The 23,851-nt window shown below is 48.4% G+C and overlaps 4 protein-coding genes across 6 annotated transcripts; 3 read left to right on the top strand and 1 right to left on the bottom strand.

Moving 5' to 3' along the window:
- Positions 1-620: 620 nt before the first annotated feature.
- On the top strand, positions 621-1,070 carry h2af1al (H2A histone family member 1a like). The gene has a single exon (XM_028955273.1). The coding sequence runs from the start codon at positions 660-662 to the stop codon at positions 1,068-1,070; it is 411 nt and encodes a 136-aa protein (XP_028811106.1). The 5' UTR covers positions 621-659.
- Positions 1,071-3,278: 2,208 nt separating this feature from the next.
- setdb2 (SET domain bifurcated histone lysine methyltransferase 2) lies at positions 3,279-9,789 on the bottom strand. Of its 3 annotated transcripts, none has more exons than XM_028955228.1 (11): positions 9,624-9,789; positions 8,903-9,016; positions 8,737-8,826; positions 7,811-7,895; positions 7,011-7,724; positions 6,479-6,648; positions 5,304-5,515; positions 5,115-5,145; positions 4,357-4,475; positions 4,191-4,279; positions 3,279-3,924 (listed from the first exon to the last, which is right to left on the bottom strand). In XM_028955228.1, exons 1-11 carry the CDS (start codon positions 9,649-9,651, stop codon positions 3,807-3,809), a joined length of 1,770 nt encoding a protein of 589 aa, XP_028811061.1. In that variant the 5' UTR covers positions 9,652-9,789; the 3' UTR covers positions 3,279-3,806. The 3 variants fall into 3 exon arrangements, 2 of the variants coding, with proteins under 2 accessions (XP_028811061.1, XP_028811062.1); XR_003742582.1 differs by having other exon boundaries at positions 3,872-3,924; positions 5,300-5,515; XM_028955229.1 differs by lacking the exons at positions 3,279-3,924; positions 4,191-4,279; positions 4,357-4,475 and having other exon boundaries at positions 4,972-5,145; positions 5,300-5,515.
- Positions 9,790-13,231: 3,442 nt separating this feature from the next.
- On the top strand, positions 13,232-16,998 carry f7l (coagulation factor VII, like). Its single transcript, XM_028954159.1, has 8 exons — positions 13,232-13,424; positions 13,552-13,715; positions 14,078-14,102; positions 14,411-14,524; positions 14,921-15,061; positions 15,136-15,227; positions 15,311-15,431; positions 16,368-16,998. Exons 1-8 carry the CDS (start codon positions 13,331-13,333, stop codon positions 16,913-16,915), a joined length of 1,299 nt encoding a protein of 432 aa, XP_028809992.1. The 5' UTR covers positions 13,232-13,330; the 3' UTR covers positions 16,916-16,998.
- Positions 16,999-18,347: 1,349 nt separating this feature from the next.
- f7 (coagulation factor VII) lies at positions 18,348-21,348 on the top strand. The gene is made up of 8 exons (XM_028954160.1): positions 18,348-18,418; positions 18,694-18,857; positions 18,937-18,961; positions 19,035-19,148; positions 19,334-19,474; positions 19,614-19,732; positions 19,916-20,036; positions 20,444-21,348. The coding sequence occupies exons 1-8, from the start codon at positions 18,361-18,363 to the stop codon at positions 21,025-21,027; spliced, it is 1,326 nt and encodes a 441-aa protein (XP_028809993.1). The 5' UTR covers positions 18,348-18,360; the 3' UTR covers positions 21,028-21,348.
- The last annotated feature ends 2,503 nt before the right edge of the window (positions 21,349-23,851 follow it).

Here is a 23,851-nt window from a genome sequence, read left to right as displayed (position 1 = left end):
TATTTACATGGTGTAGTTAGGACTCAAATGAATCGGATCACTTGAGACTTAAATGGAATCGGGTGAGTCGTGAATCGCACAGCGCTAATTGGCAGCAGGTGTCGGGAATCTGCTTCGTTAGTCGCGGGTATAAAACCGCAGTAGCGCCTGGTTCGTGTACCTTCTCCTTCTGGTTTTTAAAATCCTGTGGCACAACAAGTAAGGTGAGTATTTACGGCTTTTAATGTTCGTCGACGATCACGTGTGAAGACTAAGTAGTTTTATTAGTGAGTAGGTAGTGTTATATATATTATATATATAATGTTTGGGTAACACACTCGAATATAAACCAGAAGATCCAGGTTCAAATCCCATAAGGGGGGCAGTGGTGGCCTAGTGGTTAAGGAAGTGGCCCCGTAATCAGAAGGTTGCAGGTCCGGGCGCCTGTCATGGCTGCCCACTGCTCACTCAGGGTGATGGGTTAAATGCAGAGGACAAATTTCACTGTGCACCGTGTGCTGTGCATCACATGTGATAATCACTTCACTTTAAAATATAAAAAAAAAAAAAAAGGGGGGGGGGGGGGGGGGGGGCTGTCCCTGTAACTACTGATTTGGAAGTCGCTCTGGATAAATGCTGTAAATGTAACATGAAACGCCTTTTTAATTCTAAAGAGAACCATGTCTGGTCGCGGGAAGAAAGTCGCTGCTGTGAAGTCCAAGACCATCACGTCCCGCTCCGCCCGGGCCGGCCTGCAGTTCCCCGTCGGCCGCATCGCCCGCCTGCTGCGGAAGGGGAACTACGCGCAGCGCATCGGCAGCGGGGCCGCCGTCTACCTGACGGCCGTCATCGAGTACCTGTGCGCCGAGGTGCTGGAGCTGGCGGGCAACGCCAGCAGGGACAACAAGAAGCGGCGCGTCGGGCCGAGACACATCCAGCTGGCCGTGAGGAACGACGAGGAGCTCAACATGCTGCTGGGCGGCGTCACCATCTCCGAGGGCGGCGTGCTGCCCAACATCCACGCCCAGCTGCTCCCCAAGAGGACGGCGAGGCCGGAGGGCGGCAAGGACGTCAACTCCCAGGAGTTCTAGACCACGGAACCGCTGCAGCACGTCCTTTTACCTGTACTATCCGACCCTGCTTTTACAGTCTTCTAATAAAGAACTTTTAACTTGTAAAGTCCGTCCCGGCGTCCCTTTTCCTGCGCGTCAGTCCGTCCCGGTGTCCCTTTTCCTGCGCGTCAGTCCGTCCCGGTGTCCCTTCCCTGCGCGTCAGTCCGTCCCGGCGTCCCTTTTCCTGCACGCGTCCGTCCCGGCGTCCCTTTTCCTGCACGCGTCCGTCCCGGCGTCCCTTTTCCTGCACGCGTCCGTCCCGGCGTCCCTTTTCCTGCACGCGTCCGTCCCGGCGTCCCTTTTCCTGCACGCGTCCGTCCCGGCGTCCCTTTTCCTGCACGCGTCCGTCCCGGCGTCCCTTTTCCTGCAAAACCAAAACTGAACTAATATTCATTCCAGCAGATTCTTCACCACATCAGGATCTTGCTATTTACCTAGACAACTCGCAGCTCTCTCCTTCTGCAACAGCCCGCAACCTTGGCGTAACAATAGACAACCAACTCTCCTTCTCAACTCACATCAGCAATCTTTCCCGCTCATGTAGATTCCTTCTCTACAATATCAGACGAATCCGCCCTTACCTGTCAACCCAGGCCACCCAACTACTGGTTCAGTCCTTAGTAATCTCACGACTGGATTACTGCAACTCCCTTCTAGCTGGTCTACCACTATGTACCATCCGACCTCTTCAACTCATACAAAATGCAGCAGCACGACTGATCTTCAACCTTCCCAAATTCTCCCATACCACCCCTCTGCTACGTTCCCTTCACTGGCTCCCAGTAGCTGCACGCATCAGGTTCAAAATACTGATGCTGGCCTACAAAGCCAAACATGGAGCAGCACCATCCTACCTCACAGCCCTCATTACACCTCGCACTGCACCTCGTATACTCCGAGCCTCCAGTACTGCTCGCCTGGTCCCTCCATCTCTGAAGGTAAAAGGAAAACATTCATCCAGACTCTTCTCCGTCTTGGCCCCTCGGTGGTGGAATGAACTTCCCCTCGTGGTCAGAACAGCTCAGTCACTGAGCACCTTCAAACGGCAGCTCAAGACCTTCCTCTTTAAAGAATATTTAGATTAAATTGTAATTTTCTTGTCAAACTTTGTGTACAGAATCTACAACAGAGTGAATTAAATAGATGTATTCATAGTTGGGGTCCTAGTGAACCGGAATTGATCTCTTCATCGATGGTAACTTGAAAGCACGTTGTAAGTCGCTCTGGATAAGGGCGTCTGCCAAATGCCGTAAATGTAAATGTCCTGCACGCGTCCGTCCCGGCGTCCCTTTTCCTGCACGCGTCCGTCCCGGCGTCCCTTTCATTTACATTTACAGCATTTATCAGACGCCCTTATCCAGAGCAACTTACAACCAGTAGTTACAGGGACAGTCTCCCTGGAGCAACTTAAGGTTAAGTGTCTTGCTCAGGGACACAATGGTAGTAAGTGGGATTTGAACCCGGGTCTTCTGGTTCACAGGCGAGTGTCTTACCCACTAGGCTACTACCACCTTTCCTGCACGCGTCCGTCCCGGTGTCCCTTTCCTGCGCGCGCGTCCGTCCCGGCGTCCCTTTCCTGCACGCGCGCGCGTCCGTCCCGGCGTCCCTTCCCTACACACACGCGTGCGTCCGTCCCGGCGTCCCTTCCCTGCGCGCGTCCCGGTGTCCCTTCCCTGCGCGCCTCCCGGTGTCCCTTCCGTGCGCGCGTGTGTGCGTCCGTCCCGGTGTCCCTACAACTACTGATTGTAAGTGGCTCTGGATCAGGGCGTATGATAAATGAAACTCTAGAACTTGCGTGATCTAAGTTCAGTTAATTACTGAGACTTGAACTTGACTTGCTTGACTATGAAGATAGTCGGCGCACCGCCGTGACGAGTCCAGTTCCCACTAATCTGAAATGCTGCTGTTTATGTAGTTTCACTTTTCCTCTGCTGTTTGTCCTGGTTCCAATTCATCTTTTTGCTCTGTGTGTGGTTTCTGTGGCAGGAACCTTCACCAACGAACTGCTTACATGAACTTAATTTTTTTTTTTTTTTTTTAGAAAACCAATCGCTTTGTGTCTTTGAACTGCACTGAGCAACAAGTTACTTAAGTACAGCGTCCTCGAACCCATCTGCACCCATCAGTTTAGCCGTCTGATTGAATCGATGGTGGGTTGGACAATTTGACGGCTCATAAAGACAGTTCTTTACAATAAAAATGGCATTTTATTTGATATAAAGAACACGTGTCAGTTTGTACATTCAGTGCAGACAAACAAAAACTCTCAAATGACTAATTAGATTGACTTACTTCTACCTTTCATGCGGGGAAGCGGTTTAGTGTTGTGCACGCCGCTGTCCACATCACTGTGTGCATGTGTGAATGTCGTTTTAGGACCTTGTTGTGATGGTTCGTTTAGGTCCTACCATGAAGAACCATATTCAATTCCAACAATTTGGACAAAAACGTATTAAAAAGGTGTCCCTCATCATTCCGTTCGTCCAGGCCAGAGAATACCGAACCCTGCGGCACCAGAGCGAGACTCCGGCATTCTGTGGATGTTTTGGTCCGTCTTGATAACGCGATCGTTGTCTGTGGTCTAGCTGGTCTGGGCTGACGCTCTGCAGCCTTGCCAGTGCATTACTGTCCAGTGGGAATGAGGTGAACTGCGGTTCTTGCACCAATCGCCCATCGGAATTCTTTCTGGTGCGTCTCGGATCTCCAGAAGAGTCCTCAGATCAGCCATTTCTGGCAGTTCTCTTGACTACACAGACACGGCACTTCTCTCTGGCGCTCGCGCTTGGCACTGCAGGAGTAGTTCCAGGTCAACTCGGTCCCTGCTTCCACTGGCCTACAGGAGAACTAGAAATGAAGACCAATCCCACAATGCAGCGCACATGTGCACATATGGGGGTGCTAGTAGCCTATTGTGTTAGATATTCGCCTGTGAACCAGTAGACCACAAAGTCACAGGTTCAAACCGCACTTGCTACCATTGTGTCCCTGAGCAAGACACTTTGCCCTGAGTGTCTCCAGGGGGAGGACTGTCCCTGTCACTACCGACTGTAAGTCATCCGGTAAATGGCAGAAATGTAAAGTGGGTGTGCAGAGTCTTACCTGGTGGTGAAGAAAGCAACAACTGGGAACCTGGGGTCATGGGTGTCAGTGAAGACGCTCTGCACAAAGAGGTTCGGACTGCAGCTATGCTGGACACACAAAGGCTCACGGTGAGGGTCAAAGTTCAAATTCACCAACATGCATACTGGATAAATCAAAAGCTTACATTGATGAACCTCCCTACGTTCCCCTCTTTTGTGGCATCCAGGTAGTGCACGTGTTCCTGGGAGCCCGTCCAGCCCCCGAGCTGCTCCAGACGAAGCTGCTTCTTCCTCACACTGTCGCCTGGAGTCGCAGCAGATAGCTTGAATCGGCTTCACTTGACAATTACGCAAAATTCCACCCACAAGCCATTTTCTCACTCCTTGCCTATCGGAAGTCGCGTAAAAGACCCTCAATTCCCCCTTTCCTGTTAAACTGACATGCACTGTGGTAATAATGCACGTTGCATATGTGTGTAACTTTAAAAATGCAACTTTAACCCTGAAGACATGGAGTATGAGGACTGCATATGCATATTACTAATACCAACCAATAATTCCATTACATACAGACTGGATAACGTGACCGCTGGGGGATTCCAGTGATGTTCCACTCTCACGTGCTAAAATAAACGAGGTTTGTTTATGTCGCATATAAATAGTTCCTTGGAGAATGTGATTATTATTTCTGCCACTTCCATACGCAACATCATTACTACGGACACCAGTGAGGACAAGACTGGAAATGGACACAGAGGTTGGATCTGATCACCTGCAACACATAATGCCACCCTCCTCCTGCAGTCCCATTCCTTTTCCGATGTAAGTACGGAATATTTGCATACAATACCAGGATCCCCGGAAAAATGTCCTCTAATGTGAGCAAGTGACACGTTTGCATCAGTGAACAAGCCAGAACTGTGGGACGCGGCGGTGACATTACCTTTTCCAGCTGCCAGATGGCTCTCCTGCCCCTAAAAAAAAAAACGGGGGCTTTTAGACTAACCCAGTTTCAGGAGCTACCAGATCCCCGGGCAATCTTACCCTTGTTGTTCTGAATACACCTTGGGAACGTTTGATTGTATTAAGCGGTTATGAAAGGTAAGTGAGAGTGTAAAGGACGCTTACTTGCCTGAAGCTTCTCTGGCTCTGCAGGACACTGAATTACAGGCACATGCAGTGAGGTTGAAGGATTCCCCGTGTCTGTGGAGGAATCCTTCACCCCGCCCGCTGGAAGAGTCCACTCATCCACCACCTCCACTTCATCGTCCGACATTGTCTCGTCTCGTGCCCGCTTTGGTGGGAGGGGCTCATCGCCGCTTCGGCCTGAATGGAGAACCACACCTGGGAAGGAAGGTGCAGACACATTGAGGGCCACCAGCTCTCCGGAACTGCAGGTCTCTGGACTGCGGAGCACGCAGAGGAACAAAGTCTGGGGTTGTAGTAGCCTAGCGGGGTAACACACTCGCCTCCGATCCAAACCCACTTACTGCCATTATGACCCTGATCAAAATAATTAACACTGAGTGTCTCCGGGGGGGGGGGGACTGTCCCTGTAAGTACTGACTAAGTCGCTCTGGATAACGGCGTCTGATAACATTTACAGCATTTATCTGATGGTAACATGCCGTAAAACATAAAATGTCTACACAAGTAGCCCGCATCTTCTCAGGTGGTTACAGGAACCAGCAACCAGGCGAGCTCACTCAAGAAGTTGTGAAGTGACATAAGTCGGCTGAAATAAATCGTGATACTGATCTGCTGTGCAGAAAGCTAAAAGGTACATATTTTGTTCCTCACAAAATCATCTTGTTCTTACATTTATCAGACACCCTTATCCAGAGTGACTTGCAATAAGTAGTTATAGGAACAGTCCCCCTGGTGACACTCGGGGACACAATGGGATTGTTGTTCATAGTGCAATACAAGGAAAATTGTATTGTTGTGTCTATTGTAACAAGTGTTATACGTGAGCTGCTCCACTGTGCCTTCTAAATTGCCCCTCGGGGACAAATAAAGTTCTTGGAAATTGAAGTTTGTCCCCAATTGAAAATAGTGGAAATTTACATTTACAGCATTTATCAGACGCCCTTATCCAGAGCGACTTACAATCAGTAGTTACAGGGACAGTCCCCCCCTGGAGCAACTTAAGGTTAAGTGTCTTGCTCAGGGACACAATGGTAGTAAGTGGGATTTGAACCTGGGTCTTCTGGTTCATAGGCGGGTGTGTTAACCACCAGGCTACTACCACCCTGCGCAGGATTCTTCAAGACTCTTCAAGTGAACCAATGCATTCAACATTCTCACCAGCATACGTGCAAACAAAGGTGCCGGAATCAAGATCGTCTTGACAGCGGACCCCCCAGCCTCGGTCTTCTGTCCTGAACACCTGCAGTCGGACCCGCAAGCCGCGCTGGACGACGCGGTTCAGGCAACGGCTGCGGTCGCAGCCGCACCACGGGCTGCACTCATACAGCCTGCCGACAAACACACACAAGCAGAAACTTACACGTTAAAGAACCAACTGTCTAACCTAGCGGTTAAGGAAGTGGCCCCGTAATCAGAAGGTTGCCGGTTCGAATCCCGATCTGCCAAGGTGCCACTGAGGTGCCACTGAGCAAAGCACCGTCCCCACACACTGCTCCCCGGGCGCCTGTCATGGCTGCCCACTGCTCACCAAGGGTGATGGGTTAAATGCAGAGGACACATTTCACTGTGTGCAATCACTTCACTTTAATTGTGTTAAAACAACGCACTCAAATTGCGATTCGATACATTTCAAGATCTTTAACTTTAACATTTACAGCGTTGCACCCTGACGAAGAGGCTGGACACTCACCCCGTGGGAACGGGCCGTTGCAGCCGCTGGTGCCGGTACAGCTCCGTTCCCGCCGCCGCTCTCAGAGACAGCCGCAGGCAGGCGCAGGCCCGGGCGTCTCCGCAGCCGTCCGTGCAGTCGCAGCAGTCCGTGAACAGCGGCCCCCGGCTCAGGTAGCATCCGTGCGGCCAGCGGTCTTTCCGGTAGCGGAACTGCGGCGGGTTGGCCGCGTCCAGCTCGTTGCACAGTTGCACGGGCACGGGCTCCGCCCCCTGGCTCAGGTCACGTCGGCGCGGGCTGGCTGCCGGCGGAGCACGAGTGGGCTGCACCACTGGGCTGAAGCTGAAGTTCCCGGGATGCAGGACTCCAAGCGACTCTGTCTTCAGCAGATACCGCAGGACCGCCTCCATGCTGCTCAAGCTCCGCCCACAGGGTCCCTTGTAAAGCACTTCCAGCCCCTCGCTGTGCCGCTGGAACCGGCACAGGAGGGCCACCTGCAGAGGGTTCTGGCCCAGGAAGTGGTCCGCATGTGGAGGCAGGTGAGGCACGCAGGCCGAGCTGCAATCATGCGGCTCAAAGCAAGGCTCGGAGGGCGGCGTCGGGGGGTCGCCAAACGCGGGCGAGAGCATCACCAGGTCGAAACTTTCACACTGGGGCGGAGAGAGGGGGCTGAGGCCGTCCAAGCTGTCTACCGACAAGGGGCTCTGGCGGCCCAGCGGCGCGTGCTCGCCGTTCCTGCAACAGAGAAGACCGAGGCAGAATTAACCACCTCGTATGGTCACGGTTACACTCGAACTAAACAAAAAAAAAAAAACACCGACCCAATTCTACTTTGGTAAACCATCCCTGGTCCAAGCTCGTCCCTCGATTTCGCCGGGGACCCAAACACTGACGCGGTCAACACGTCTGCGTTAGAGAGCAGGAATATGCGTTAGCCACTGCGCCACCGCACAAAAACCCGGACGTTCCTGTTCTTCACATCGTAGGAGGAAACCGAAGACATTCTGGCACGGCGAACTTTTTACGATAGACGCACCGCATTTAACAACACAATTTTACATCGCTGTGCATACTGGCAACAATGTCTTTTGTAAATTATTAAATAACAATCTGGTTAACATAAAAGTTCTTAATTTGAAGCACAATTCTTCAAGAGAGGTAACTGTTGGTGCTTAAACTAAGCTGAAATTAAAACAAGATAAATGAAATAAAAAGAAAATGTAATTGAAAAGTGCGAGTGTTTTAAGGGCTTGAACTTGATTGTCATCTCGGCCTGAGGATCTGTTGCTGAAAGGCAGCAGGAGAGGGAACGTTGGGCCATTTACATTTACATTTACAGCATTTATCAGACGCCCTTATCCAGAGCGACTTACAATCAGTAGTTACAGGGACAGTCCCCCCCTGGAGCAACTTAGGGTTAAGTGTCTTGCTCAGGGACACAATGGTAGTAAGTGGGATTTGAACCTGGGTCTTCTGGTTCACAGGCGAGTGTCTTACCCACTAGGCTACTACCACCATTTATCGCTGAATGTAACGTGATTTTTATGCATCGTGCGTTTTCAGCGTTTCATTTCCATCATTTTACTCGGGACTGCGCAGTAAATGAATGTAAGTAAAAGTATTTAAAGTATTTAAAAAAAAAAACAAATTATGGAGGCGACTCTGAAGACTCGGATCGAGGAATCAAGTTGTGCTAGATTCTCCAGCGCCGAAACCCGGCGAGGGTCTGACACGGGGCAGGACTCACCGTCTCCGATCACCACCTTCTGGATCGTCTCATGTTTGAGGGGGGCGGCCACCTCGCACTCCAGCAAGACGTGCATGCCCTGGACGTACTCTGCAGAAGGAAGGCACGTCCGGTGAACACACCCGGCAGAGACACGGCCAGACGGACGGACAGACAGACAGCGCACCTCTGCTGGACGCATTTCGGGTTTTGATCGCGACTCGTAGATGCGCCAGATGATCCAGCAGCAGGTCAAACATCTGGTCCACGTCCGCGTTCTTCCAGAACATTTTCGCTCTTTCTAAAAAAAGAAAGAGCTGCTGGGTTATTATCATCATCCTCATATCACCACTACTATCGTTATTATCAAAGCAGAGGACACGCTTTGTTGTGTCACCGTGTGCTGTGCTGCAGTGCTTCACAACGACAATCAATTGTAAGTCGACAATCAATTGTAAGTCGCTCTGGATAAGGGCGTCTGATAAATGCCGTAAATGTAAATATATTGTCATATTGATGTTTTTGTGTTTATCCCTATGTTCATTTGCACACTGTGAACCCCCGAAGCTTCGCAATCTCGTCTCTCTGTGTACTCGTATTCGGTGAAAGTGAAGTGATTGTCATTGTGAAACACTGCAGCACAGCACACGGTGGCACAACGAAATGAGTCCTCTACTTTTAACCACCACCCTTGGTGAGCAGTGGGCAGCCATGACAGTGTGGGAGCAGTGTGTGAGGACTCCAAAAGTGGTGAGATGCCAATAAAGCTGACTTTGACTTGACTTTAACAACACGAGCCATCAGTAAAGTCCCCCAAACTCGACACGATCTAAGACCGAATCCCGAGAAACCACCCGCTCCGGCACGACAAATTTTTTGTTTTTTAAAAAAAATCAGCGGAGTCTCACCGATCTCGAACAACTCCGACGGCTCCATCTTCGCCCAAAGTTTCTTCCGCCTTCAACTCGCAAGTGTCAAGTTTACTGGTTAGACAGCCGCCACAGAGCAGCGCTTCGGGGACGGAATGGACATGGCCGGCCGCGCGGAACACACCCTTTCTCGCAGCGAATGTGTTTAAAAAAAAAAAAAAAAAGAAAAGAAGGAGAGAAAGAGAACCAAGGCGCGCGCCTCGTTCTACAAAAGACGGCGAGCTCCGCCAGCGTGTACTTTCTCTCCGTCCTCGGCCATTCAAATCGTGGCCGCGTTCGCGACGCGCCCGGCTCACGGACACGTGTTGCGCCGCGCGGAGGGCGGCAGACGTGCGCGGCGCGAGAGCCGCCCGAACGCGCCCCGCCAAATACCCACAATGCCCTGCTCTGTTTACGAAGGTCGTCGCTAGACGTGAGCAATCGGTCACGGAACACGGGTTCGCCGTACGCGGCGTGCTCGACTTGTGTTGCCTGACGCTCTTATTCGTAACATTTTTGTTTAGAGCTGAGCTCTTGGAATGCGCCGTGTCGTTTTAAATAGGGACTTTAACACAAATCAGCTTAATTAAATGTAGAACAGTTGTTTGCCACATGTATGTATATATGTATGAGGGGCCGTTTAGGGAATATTTCAGACTTTTGTTACACAAACACATACACATTCACATATGAAACTGACAAGCGTGCATTTATACTACTGAAAACTCACACACACATATATGAAACACTCACACTGATTGATGTGAAATGGACACGGACACACACACACACACATAGAGTACAGGCCAAAAGTTTGGACACACCTTCTCATTCAATGTGTTTTCTTTATTTTCATGACCATTTACGTTGGTAGATTCTCACTGAAGGCATCAAAACTATGAATGAACACATGTGGAGTTATGTACTTAACAAAAAGTGGAGACCTGACCTCCACAGTCACCGGACCTGAACCCAATCCAGATGGTTTGGGGTGAGCTGGACCAACAAGCGCTAAACACCTCTGGGAACTCCTTCAAGACTGTTGGAAAACCAATTCAGGTGACGACCTCTTGAAGCTCATTGAGAGAATGCCAAGAGGGTTCAAAGCAGTAATCAGAGCAAAGAAACTAGAATATAAAACATGTTTTCACTTATTTCACCTTTTTTTGTTAAGTACAAAACTCCACATGTGTTCATTCATAGTTTTGATGCCTTCAGTGAGAATCTACCATGTAAATGGTCATGAAAATACAGAAAACACATTGAATGAGAAGGTGTGTCCAAACTTTTGGCCTGTGCTGTATATATAAAATATAATAAATAAAAACCCTTTAACTGGCCTCTGCAGGTATCCAGGCAGGCGAGACCACACTCAACGGCCGCTGTGGTCTGCAGGTGGCACGCACCCTCACAGCGGGCAGGTTCGGCGGTGTGGCTGAGTGTGTGGCTCGAGCCACTGTCCTTGCAGATTATGTGAAGTTCATGACCATCCCAGGGGAGCCTTGGTGACACCTACGCAAGTCATTTCATCGGGCGTTTTACTCTGATTGGCAGGAGACGTGGCCAACCTCACCCACTTTGACGTCATTCCATGTCAACTGTCATTTGACATCTCAGATATGGAAAAAAAATCTGGATGTTCACACACTTTCCAATGGGAAAAGTCCCAAATTTTTCCGTCTAACTCCTAATAGTTATCTGGGGCACCACTTTAGAGTGCTGTAAAAGTATTCAGTTTTACATGTGTGCTTTTGGTTTATCATCAATTAAATAAGGCAGAATACTCTCACAATTTTTGGAATGTTAAAACAACCAGATATTTTATCTTTCTGAAGTAGTCAATTTTATGTTGGTGGATACTGTATTTTTTCCCTACTTCATGCCAAAAATACCACCAGTTTTATCTTTTTTTTTTTTTTCAGACATTATATCTTCCGGTCCATTCGTTAACGTTTTAGAATACAAAGTATACAGCATGTGTGGGAAGGTAAATCAAGCCTCTGTCTTTGAAATTACACTTTCTTCACAGTCCTTCAAACATGCTATCAGTAGAATATTCGAGCCAATTCAAGCCCCCAGAATTTTATGATGAACCAAAAAGGACAAAGTACTAGAGGCAGATTTTAAGCCATGACAATACGAGTGACCTGCCTTAGTAAACAGTCAGCATCAAGGATTTTGGAGGATTTTCCATGGCATGATAACATGAGTCTTGAGTATTTAAAATATATATATTTTTAATGACTTTTTGTAACATAACTGCTGAAGTTACTGCAGTTTATGTTTTTTGCTCTTGTATTGTGTCCTTTGGCAAATAGAAGTAATTGCTTGTGTGTGTGTGTGTGTGTGTGTTTGTACATGAGAGAACTGTAACCGTGGAGCGGCATTTGGTGCACTGTAGGCAGCTCACCTAGGATGTGTGGGGGAGCGTGCGCCCCAGGAGTGGAAACACAGAGCAGATCGCAGATAACCAAGGACCTGCCTTAAGGTCCCCCACAACACACACATTTCTGCAAGAAACACCACCTCTTCTGCACTGTTCACACACTCGGATTTGTACACACACCCTCACACAGAGTTTGGTAGCAGCCCCAGACAGGAAGCCGCGTGTTTGCGGCGGCAGCATTCGCTTTCAGTTTAAGTCATTTCTCTCACGCGCGCACACACACACACACACACACACACACGCACACCCTGTGGTGTAAGGTCTTCCACCGTCCTTATATGTTCATGCCTCTTAGGTTGCACGTTCCGGATGAAGCCTCTTACTGGATTGAAAGTGGAGTGTCAGTCGTTGCTGTTCATCATTTTTATGAAATGACTGTCAATTATTTGTCTTGTCAGCAGGTGTATGAGCCGAGTTGCCTACCGTTGATGTGACTCACACTTTTAACATATCTTTCTGAATATGGCATTTGAAACACTCTGCATGTTTGTGTTGCTCAGTTATATTTAAGCAAACAGAACAACGTGTGTGTTAACATGAATAAAATAAAATATTAGATAGATAAATGATTAGATAATTTATTGATCCCTAAGGGAATTTCAGAGGCTTGTATAAACACGAACAGGTGAGTTGGATACACAAAATGACACGAAAATGGAATAAGTGCAGGAGTGCTGAACAATGCAGGTAATGTATATGAAAACAATAAAAACGTATATGGATATAAGCGTAGTATGTGTAAAGTGTAAATATTTCCAAGTATTTCCAAGCTTATGAAGGTAAACCTTCGCATTTTGCTTTATTTATTACATGTTATTTATTACAGTAGGGCTGATCGCTCATGGAACGCATGAATCCGACCCCTCAGAATATTTGTTGCACACACACACACACACACACACACACACAAATGCATTTACAAAACCCACAACTGCACACGGTGGCCTGTGTCTGGGGAGAGGAGAGGCCAGTGACTCGGCAGGCCGGTGGAGTTCCTGGAAATCTCCACCCTCAGCCACCCAAGACACTTGTCAGTTCTGAGAAAAGATGCGCTTCTGTAGTTTGCACCCAAGCAGCGCCCCCTACTGTTCAACCAAGTGACCGACCACCTTCCACCCCACCCCGGGCCTGCATTGAGCAATCCGTCCAGAGCAGCGTCTCCCTGGTGGGACGGAGTGGGGAGAATGTGTGTTTTTTTTCCAGGATTGTGTGTTTAAGAGACCTGAACTTTGATCCTGACATAACAGGCAAGAGCCCAGTTATGGAGTCTGAGGCACAGAAAGTGAAGACCTGCCTCCCGGTGCTGGTGTTTCTGCTGGTTATCATCTTCACACCCAGCTCTGGGCTTCCCGGAGGTAAGAGCCTCACTTTCCCAGGAAGGAAAAAGTTTACTAGAGCGATTCATAATAACTTGTGCAATACGTGCCATGGCGGAATTTCCTGGTCGGACTGTAATATGTAAGCATCTCCTCTCCCCGCCAGTGTTTTTGAACAGGCCAGATGCCAACCAGGTGCTGCTGCAGCGGACGCGGAGGGCCAACTCCATCTTCGAGGAGCTCAAGGTGGGCGACCTGGAGAGGGAGTGTCTGGAGGAGAAGTGCTCATATGAGGAGGCGCGGGAGATCTTCTCCATCCCAGAGCAGCTGGTGAGACACTGGTGCTGCTATTCTGTTACTTTTACATTTACTCACTCACTCACACACTTACTCACTCTATTACTTTTACATCTACTCACTCACCCATTCACATTCACACTTACTTACTCACTTAAATAGACATATTTAATAAATGAATGAATTCCATAACAACCATAATCCTGAACCTGAAACTAAAAATGTCACCTTCTATCTAATGAAAATAGCATGTGTTTTCATTATATTTTTTTCATACTAATTGAGACTGACCAGTAATTTAGCCTTTTCTGATTACATTATTGTAACGGTTTGCACGTTAATATAAAATATAAAAACCTTAAAACTACTTTTTTATTCTTTCTTTCCTGTCACAGAATGACTTCTGGAGGAGATATTCAGGTAGTTATGAATGTGTGTGTAAGAACATTATTGAAATCAGCATATAGAATTTAGGCAGTACCTAGAAAAATCAGTTTCCAGGTTTTATGGTTGGTTCAAGGTTCTAGTCTAAGTTCTTGTCTACATTTACATTTATGGCATTAATCAGACTTCTTTGTCCAGAGCGACTTACAACCAGTAGTTACAGGGACAGTCCCCCTGGAGACATTTAATTGTCTTGCTCAGGTACACGACTGTCTTAAGTGTGATTTGAACCTGGGTCTTGGGACAAGTGTATTTGGTCTGTCTTACGTCGTACATCCCTGCAGAGATGGACCAGTGTGAGGCCATGCCCTGTCAGAACGGAGCCACCTGCATGGACCAGGTAAACGCGTACACATGCATCTGCTCCGCCGGATTTGAGGGACGCAACTGCACCAAAGGTAACTTGCCATTATGCCCCTAAACTACTCAAGTTCAAGCTCAAGCTCAGTTAATTTGTTACATGCATAGTTATAAAGGGTACAACATGCACGCAGTGACTGGACTGTGCAACTTTAACTGTGCTCAGATTAGATATGGACTAGATTGGCTTGAATCACACAAAAATGAAGTAAAGTGCAAGTTAAAAAACATGAGTAATAAATGCATTCATCATCACTGAGTAGTGAATATATTATAAAATCTTCCACAAGGTGGAATGTGAATGTCCAAGGTGCATTATGCAGTGTGAACAACTAAGACAGCAGTGTGTGTTCAGGTCACATACACACATTTAAATAAGAAATAACAGTAAAGCATTTGAACGTTGACCCATGATAGGGTTTCTTTCCTACCAGAGGTGAAGACCTACTACGGCTGTTTGTATGAAAATGGAGGTTGCGAGCACTTCTGCGTGGAAACGCTGAACTCGTCACATGTCTGTCTCTGTGCATCAGGATACCGTCTGGCCCCTGATAAAAGCAGCTGCCTGCCCCAAGGTTGCTTTTGTCTTTTGCACTTTCATTCTCTCGGCTTTGCTGTTTTATATCCCATCTCTTATCCTGCTCCTCAGTGGAGATTCCCTGTGGCAAGGTGGTGTCAACAGGTTTTTCCCCGAGGATCGTGAGGGGAGAGGTGTGCCCGAAAGGCGAGTGCCCATGGCAGGTACGGGGTGCCTGATGGTGCACGCAGCCAAAAGATGTCATACTGCCACTGTATCGGTATTTGAAGGCGACCTCTCTCCACAGGCGATGCTGGAGCATTCTGGTCAGTACCAGTGTGGTGCAATCATCCTGGACGCACAGTGGATCCTGACGGCTGCACACTGCATCTGGAAAATATCCAACCGGCTACTGCAGATCACCGTGGGTAGGCTGGGCACAGTAGCGGGTCCTCACGAGGATGGTTGTCTACGGTCACAAAATGGCTCACAAACAAACCCGGTGACTGAAATAGGCCCATGCGAAAAAACACTATTATCTCCTTACTGTGGTTTTGCTTAAATCAACAATGACCTTGACCTTTGACTATCATGGGACCAAGATGGACCTCTCCTTCAGTGAAAGTGAAATTATTCACAGCACAGCACACTGGGATACAGTGAAATGTGTCCTTACATTTACATTTATGGCATTTATCAGAGCGATTTACAATCAGTAGTTACAGGGGACAGTTCCCCTTGAGGGACACAATGGTAGCTCAGGGACACAATAGTAGTAAGTGGGTCTTCTGGTTACCCACTAGGCTACTACCACCTACTGCTTTCAACCATCACCCTTGGTGAGAAGTGGGCAGCCATGAAAGGCGCCCTTGGAGCAGTGTGTGGGGATGGTGCTCAGGGGCACCTCAGTGGAACCCTGGCAGACCGTGATTCGAACCGGCAACCTTCTGATTACAGGTCCGCTTCTTTAACCGCTAGGCTACCACTGCCCCAGGTCTCAGGGTCTCAGGGAAATGTGGTGAAATTGGCATTTGATTTATTAGGTTTTATATATTTGGCAACAGAAATATCTACATAAAATAATTGTAAAATTATCTTTGTGTCCTCTGCTTTTAACCATCACCCTTGGTGATTAGTGGGCAGCCGTGAAAGGCGCCCGGGGACCAGTGTGTGGGGACGGTGCCTTCATCAAGGGGACCTCAGTGGTAACTTGATGGTTTGGGATTTGAACCCGCACCTTTGGGGTTATGATTTCGAATTCTAGATCACCACTGCCCCATAATACCGTTCCATTCTGTTACATCCCAAACATCCCAGAACACTATTGTCATATAAAAGTGTTTTGTTTTTGACTGTCCCTTCAGGTGAACACATCCGCAAGGTCACTGAAGGAACCGAACAGACAAGAGGGGTGGCGAAGGTGCTGATGCACCCAGACTACAACCACACCACCAAGGACAGCGACCTGGCCCTGCTGCGTCTGCGCTCGCCAATCACGCTCAACTCCAACGCGGTGCCCATCTGCCTCCCGCCAAAGGCGGGCACGTTCGGCCGCACGCTGGCCTCCATCAGGCTCTCCACCGTGAGCGGGTGGGGCCGCCTGGCGGAGTCCGGGCCGCCGTCGGCCGTGCTGCAGCGGCTCGAGGTGCCGCGGGTTCCCCAGCAGGAGTGCCTGAAGCAGACGGGCCTGCGGCTGACGGGGAACATGCTGTGTGCCGGTTTTAAGGAGGGCGGTAGAGACTCCTGCCAGGGGGACAGCGGCGGGCCCCTAGTGACCCGCTACAAGAACACGTCCTTCCTGCTGGGCATCGTGAGCTGGGGGAAGGGCTGCGCCGAATCCAACTTCTACGGCATTTACACCCGCGTGTCCAGCTTTCTAGAGTGGATCGAGAGCAACATGGCAGCCACTTAAGCACAGAAAACACAAACATGCCGTGGTCAGTCAGTCTGTTCACTGATTTCTTTTACATCACACTGTACAGTGTAAGCAAAATCTAGGCCATAAATGTGACTAATCTGGGAACTCGGATTAAAAAAAAATGCAAATACTAAAATGTTTCTAATTTCTGTGTTCTCTGGAGAAAACGTTGGTTGGCCTGCTGCTCTTTGAAGGATCAGAGGAGACATCAACTTTCACCAGTAATAGGACAGCTAATATTCATTCCTGCAGACTCTTCACCACATCAGGATCTTGCTATTTACCTTGCTATTACCAGCCCGCAACCTTGGAGTAACAATAGACAACCAACTCTCCTTCTCGACTCACATCAGCAACCTTTCCCGCTCATGTAGATTCCTTCTCTACAATATCAGACGAATCCGCCCTTACCTGTCAACCCAGGCCACCCAGATACTGGTTCAGTCCTTAGTAATCTCACGACTGGACTACTGTAACTCCCTTCTAGCTGGTCTACCACTATGTACCATCCGACCTCTTCAACTCATACAAAATGCAGCAGCACGACTAATCTTCAACCATCCCAAATTCTCCCACACCACCCCTCTGCTACGTTCCCTCCACCGGCTCCCAGTAGCTGCACACATCAGGTTCAAAATACTGATGCTGGACTACAAAGCCAAACATGGAGTAGCACCATCCTACCTCACAGCCCTTATTACACCTCACACTGCACCTCGTATACTCCGAGCCTCCAGTACTGCTCGCCTGGTCCCTCCATCTCTGAAGGTAAAAGGAAAACATTCATCTAGACTCTTCTCCGTCTTGGCCCCTCGGTGGTGGAATGAGAGAATATTTAGATGAACTTGTAACCTTCCTTTTGTCTAACTTATGTACAGAATCTACAACAAGAGTAATTCATAGTTGGGGGTCCTAGTGGACCAGAACTGATCACTTCATCGATGGTAACATGAAAGCACGTTGCAAGTCGCTCTGGGTAAGGGTGTCTGCCAAATGCCTTAAATGTAAAATAGCAGTAGTGCTTAGGGGGCTGTTATCAGATAAGAAAATGGAACGTTTATATATTATGGATAATGCAAAGTGCAAATTCTGGTGCATCTGAACATTTCAGGATATACTTTGCAGACGTTGGACATTTCTCCACGGTGAATTCTTTTTGATAAATTTCAGGATTTCTTATTTTCACGAACATTTTCATGAAAATGATGTACACGTGTATTTTAAACTCGACTGCTGGACAGCGGTGGACCGAACTGAGTCTTTAAGCCTGGTCTTTTTACCGGAGCGGGTTCATGTATTGATTCAAGCTTCGCAGTGCAGGGTAGCTGAGGTCCCACCAGAGTTTATTCAGACTTTGATCTCCACGGACTCGGGGGGGGGGGGGGGGGGGGACAAAAAGGGAGGTAGCCGGAGAGAGAGAGTTGAAGCCGAGGCGCAACATGTGGCTGCCAACGTTCATCGCTGCTCTTGCCGTGTGCGTCTGCCGCCCAGCCTCAGGTAAGGTTCTGTTAAGGGTGGTAGTGGCCTAGTGGGTAACACACTCACCTATGAATCCCAGGTTCGAATCCCACTTACTACCATTGTGTCCCTGAGCAAGACACTTAACCCTAAGTTGCTCCAGGGAGGGACTGTCCCTGTAACTACTGACTGTAAGTCGCTCTGGATAAGGGCGTCTGGTAAATGCTGTAAATGTAAATGGTCTAAATGTTAAGTGTTGCACGTGTGCATATCACAGCTGTGTCGCTGTGCGTGTGAAACGGTTCACCCCGCAGTGTTCGTGGAGCGTGACCGCGCCCACGGTGTTCTGTGGCGCGGCAGAAGGGCCAATTCTGGCTGGTTTGAGGAGCTGAAGAAAGGAGACCTGGAGAGGGAGTGTCTGGAGGAGAAGTGCTCATATGAGGAGGCGCGGGAGGTGTTCGAACACCCGGAAGTGACGGTCAGAGTTATTTGACATTTTCCAGTACACCATTAACTCTTTACTAACTCGTTTTTGTTTGTTTTTTGTTGTTGTGCAGAACGAATTTTGGAAGAAATATAATGGTGAGCGTTTCCCTTTGACGCGCAACGTGGTGGATTTTAAAATGGGGATTGAATCCGCGTCTCGTTTCCACAGTGCAAGATCAGTGTGCGTCCAGCCCCTGCATGAACAACGCGACCTGCAGCAGCCTGTCCGGTTCCTACACCTGCCTGTGCCGTCCAGGTTTTGGTGGACGGGACTGTGAGCAAGGTGTAGTACCACGCTCCCAATCCGGCAATCTCTGCCATTTATCAGACGCTACCATCCAAAGCGCCAGGAGACACTCGGGGACACAATCATTTGAGCCATAAACCATGTTGCCTGGCTACAGGTTCAGACTATAATTCCATTAATTCCTCGATCATGCTGTTCTCTGTTCTTTATCTCCTATTAAGAGCATAAAGCCATCCCAGAAACCTGTCTCTTCGACAACGGCCAGTGTGAACATTTCTGCAGGGAGGAGGGGGGTCAACGTCATTGCTCATGTGCAGACGGCTACTTCCTGGACGCAGACGGAGAGAAATGTTTCACGCGTGGTACAATGACACCCCTGCACCCCGATTACCTGACCTTTGGCGCTTACTCTTCCTCTCCTCCACACGCCACTCTCCCTTTTCCTCCAGCGTGTCTCCGTTGGACCCGGGGGGATTTGACTTTGTCTCTTTACCTCCGCAGAGGCGTTCCCCTGCGGTAAAGCCCCCCTGGACCCCTCACAGACGAGCGATGCACATCTGAACCCCAGAGCCCGAATTGTGGGGGGATCAGAGTGCCCCAAAGGACACTGTCCATGGCAGGTACAGCGATTTAGTCAAACTGAGCCTGAGAAGCAGGAATCTGCGGGAGTTCATTATGTTCGGATTAAAAAAAAAAGGAATTAAAAAGATCTTATTCATGTTGTTAATCCTCGAAAAATGAAGTTCGAGGTCTTAATTCATTTTGGAACCCAGATTTAACACACATGCACGCTGCGTTGTAAGGTCCTGCTGGTGTACGGACAGAAAGCCTTCTGTGGGGGAATCATCTACAAGAGCACCTGGGTCCTGACCGCGGCCCACTGCACGGAAAAGCTGAACGTCAAGCACCTGAAGATCGTGGCAGGTTTCGTACAGGCCTTGTATTCGAAGACGGAACGTTGTTCCTGAGACCCGTAACACCAACTGACCGTCACACGGTCATCTAGAGTGAACCCTTATGACCTGATCAGTGCTGTGTGACACTCACAGCGTTCTGATGGTTTTTGTAGTCTGAATTTGGCCAGGATTATGTGGCATGATTTTACAGCATTTACCAGACGTCCTTATCCAGAGTGACTTAAAATCAGTAGTTACAGGGACAGTCCCCCCCTGGAACAACTTAGGGTTAAGTGTCTTGCTCAGGGACACAATGGTAGTAAGTGGGATTTGAACCTGGGTCTTCTGGTTCATAGGCGAGTGTGTTACCCACTAGGCCACGACCACCCCCACTTACATTAAACTGGTGTGTGTCGGGCCTTTTCTGTCACACAGGAGAGCACGACCGCAGTGCTAGCGAGGGCACGGAGCAGACGATCGAGGTGGACGAGATTATTAACCATCCAGACTACGTACCCGCGACAGCAGACAACGACATTGCGCTCCTGCGTCTTCGCCGGCCGATCGCGTTTTCCAACTACGCCGTGCCCGTCTGTCTGCCCACCCGAGACGTGGCCGAGCGGGAGCTCTGGGCCATCCACTACCACACCGTCAGTGGCTGGGGCCGACGCAGCGAGGGCGGGCCCACCGCCACCGTCCTCCGTCACCTCAAGGTGCCCCGGATTCGCACGCGGGAGTGTCTGGAGAGCAGCAACGTCTCGCTCACGGCCAACATGTTCTGCGCCGGGTACATCGAGGGCACCGAGGACTCCTGCAAAGGCGACAGCGGCGGCCCGCTGGTCACCCGCTACCGACACACCACGTTTCTGCTGGGCATAGTCAGCTGGGGGAAGGGCTGTGCCAAGCCGGGGAATTATGGGATATACACACGAGTGTCCAACTACATTCCGTGGGTCCATCAGCACACGAATGAAAAGGCCATTAATGCGACGGAGGCCAAGAACACGACCAACACGTAACATGTCAATATTAGTTCTTCTTACCCAACCCAAAAAAATCTGAATATAATACAGAATATTATTAAAAGGTTATCGGTTGTGGAAGTATGACGCACATTTTTTTGCAGTTTTGACTGTTATTTCCTGCCATGTGACAGTTTAGAGTAATAAAACAGCATTGGTGTCATTAATACTACACACTTTTTATTTCAATACTTTTGTCACTTCTTTTATTTATATTAAGGGTATCTCTAGAGTACATTCTGTTTTGCATTTCAGAGAATTGCAGAGTAAAACGAATTGCGTTTGTGCTTGTGTCAGTTAAAATTAGGGCTGCACGATTTGGGGGAAAAAAGACATATTGCTATTATTGAGATCAATATTGCGATATGCGATTGCGATATGATAAAGGGCACTTGCTTGCATTTCAATGAAAAGTCGCATACAAATTACTAATAGTGAAATGTTTCATTTCAAAGTGAAACATACAAACTACTTATAACAACTTGAAATGCCCAGTGCTTTCAAAATACAATATTCTACTAAATTAAATAATCACATTACTGTCGAACGACAAACCCTGGTAAGGCTAAACAACTGTTTTGATTATATTTGGACATTATAAAATCAGATATTATAGTTTTTACGTTTAACAAAAACGTTGATTCGAGTCACGAATGTGAGGTCTCCATTGAACCGAATCGAAAGTCATGTGACCAAACACGTCACATTCGACTGAAATGAGACTTCAGTCAGCTCGCAAACTTTGAGAGAATGAGTGATATGTTCAATCCATGTACTAATAATTTCAATCGCAGCTTTTTGCGTTCATGTAATCTCACAGACTGACATCGCGATTACGATTGCGATTAGATTAATCGTGCAGCACTAGTTAAAATGAAAATCAAAGCATTTGTTAATTCAATCTGTGCTGTATTTTAATAAAACAGTGTATACTTTTGATTTCTAAAGGATCTGTGCATTTCCATTTCCTGAGTTAAATCAACCTAGTTTGCAGTATTCCACAGTCCTGATGCATCTCCCAGAGATGAGTTCATATACATGAGTTAAGTGTGGTTAACAAATAAATTGCTTGTATGAAGTAAATTATTTCAAAAGTTAAAGTGAAGTGATTGTCACACGTGATACACAGCAGCACAGCACACAGTGCACACAGTGAAATTTGTCCTCTGCATTTATCCCATCACCCTGAGTGAGCAGTGGGCAGCCATGACAGGCGCCCGGGGAGCAGTGTGTGGGGACGGTGCTTTGCTCAGTGGCACCTCAGTGGCACCTTGGCAGATCGGGATTCGAACCAGCAACCTTCTGATTACGGGGCCGCTTCCTTAACCGCTAGGCCACCACTGCCCCTTTAATGTGATTGATGGATGCAATATTTAAAAATATATATATATATATATATATATATATATTCAGTTGTAGTGTTCATTTAATCTGAATAACCTGGATGTTTGTTGTCGATGATCGAAACACTGCCATAATACTTCTGTCAATGTTTTATTAAAAATGTTTCTTAAATATAACACAAATGTGAAGATGCAGCAGAAGTTTTATCGAAGACGTCAGACAGGACTTCTGAAAGTTACTATGCTATCCAGCAAGAATTGGGTCATTTGTTCCATCTGATGTCACATCTGGGTCCAATCGCTCCTTACGAACACAACAGTGGCGGAACCTTTGAACTACCCTTGGTCTGAAATGTCCATTCATTCACTATACACTGCCCAATAGGGTGGATTGGCCATTTTGTTTGTCCAAAACCACCATTATAAATTTCATTCACAACTAATTGGTTGTGATTAAGTTAATGCAAAGAGTCCATATACTACGACTCTGCAATTCGCCCTGGCATGCTGTCAACCAACTTCTGGGCCAAATCCTGACTGATGGCGACCCATTCCTTCATAATCAGTGCTTGAATCAGTGCTCAGACTTTGTGGGTTTGTGTTAGTCCACCCGCCTCTTGAGGATTGACCACAAGTTCTCAGTTGGATTAAGGTCCGGGAAGTTTCCTGGACATGGACTCAAAATGTCAATGTTTTGTTCCCCGAGCCAATTAGTTTTCACTTTAGCCTTATGGCATGGTGCTCCATCATGCTGGACAAGGCATCGTTCTTCACCAGACTGTTCTTGGGTGGTTGGACGGTGCAGACCAGAGACTATAGAACAGCTGCGAAAGTTTCAGCTCTTTGGCCGAAAAACCCAAACAACCCTTCCACCAATCAGCATCTGCTGCAGAATCAACATCTCCAGTCAGGGCCAGGGCAACTTGACTCTCTCCCTCCCTTCTCCAACCCAAGGACACTTAAACACACACACACACACATACAGTATTTATACACATGCTCGCTGATATTCCCTCACCCCACATCTCACGCCTCCGCCCGCCTCGTACCCACCCCACGTGAACTGGCATCAGCACCAGGTCTGATGCTCGTTTGCGTGGGATTTCAACCACCGCCGCTTTTTCCCTTCCCCTGTGGCAATTGACTTTTTCTTTATATGTTGTGTAGAGTCTGTGTGCTTATAAAGGTGAAGTGGTTGTGAGACACTGCAGCACAGCACACGGTGACACAACGAAACGTGTCCTCTGCTTTTAACCATCACCCTTGGTGAGCAGTGGGTAGCCATGACCGGGGAGCAGTGTGTGGGGACGGTGGCACCTCAGTGGCACCTTGGCGGCTCAGGATTCGAACCAGCAACCTTCTGATTATGGGGCAGCTTCCTTGTATCTGAGTACAATCTGGGGGTTGTCTTTTTTTAATCCCCCTCCTCTATCCTAATGTGTACCCCCCCACCCCCAGGGAGGCTCCAGCCACGCCCA

The sequence above is a fragment of the Denticeps clupeoides genome, chromosome 15 (genome assembly GCF_900700375.1).
Source record: "Denticeps clupeoides chromosome 15, fDenClu1.1, whole genome shotgun sequence".
Lineage (NCBI taxonomy): Eukaryota > Metazoa > Chordata > Actinopteri > Clupeiformes > Denticipitidae > Denticeps > Denticeps clupeoides.
This window is presented reverse-complemented; position numbering and strand designations above follow the sequence as displayed.

Excerpts from the sequence above, each read along its gene's own strand:
- h2af1al (XM_028955273.1), top strand. The coding sequence starts at position 660 with ATGTCTGGTCGCGGGAAGAAAGTCGCTGCTGTGAAGTCCAAGACCATC.
- setdb2 (XM_028955228.1), bottom strand. The coding sequence starts at position 9,651 with ATGGAGCCGTCGGAGTTGTTCGAGATCG. Across the intron at positions 5,516-6,478 it reads CTTTGTTTGCACGTATGCTG|GTGTGGTTCTCCATTCAGGC; the intron begins GTGAGAATGTTG and ends CTTCCTTCCCAG. Across the intron at positions 5,146-5,303 it reads CAGAGCCAGAGAAGCTTCAG|GGGCAGGAGAGCCATCTGGC; the intron begins GCAAGTAAGCGT and ends TTTTTTTTTTAG.
- f7l (XM_028954159.1), top strand. The coding sequence starts at position 13,331 with ATGGAGTCTGAGGCACAGAAAGTGAAGACCTGCCTCCCGGTGCTGGTG. Across the intron at positions 15,228-15,310 it reads AAGGCGAGTGCCCATGGCAG|GCGATGCTGGAGCATTCTGG; the intron begins GTACGGGGTGCC and ends CTCTCTCCACAG. Across the intron at positions 15,432-16,367 it reads GCTACTGCAGATCACCGTGG|GTGAACACATCCGCAAGGTC; the intron begins GTAGGCTGGGCA and ends CTGTCCCTTCAG.
- f7 (XM_028954160.1), top strand. The coding sequence starts at position 18,361 with ATGTGGCTGCCAACGTTCATCGCTGCTCTTGCCGTGTGCGTCTGCCGC. Across the intron at positions 19,149-19,333 it reads TGGACGGGACTGTGAGCAAG|AGCATAAAGCCATCCCAGAA; the intron begins GTGTAGTACCAC and ends TCTCCTATTAAG. Across the intron at positions 20,037-20,443 it reads GCACCTGAAGATCGTGGCAG|GAGAGCACGACCGCAGTGCT; the intron begins GTTTCGTACAGG and ends TCTGTCACACAG.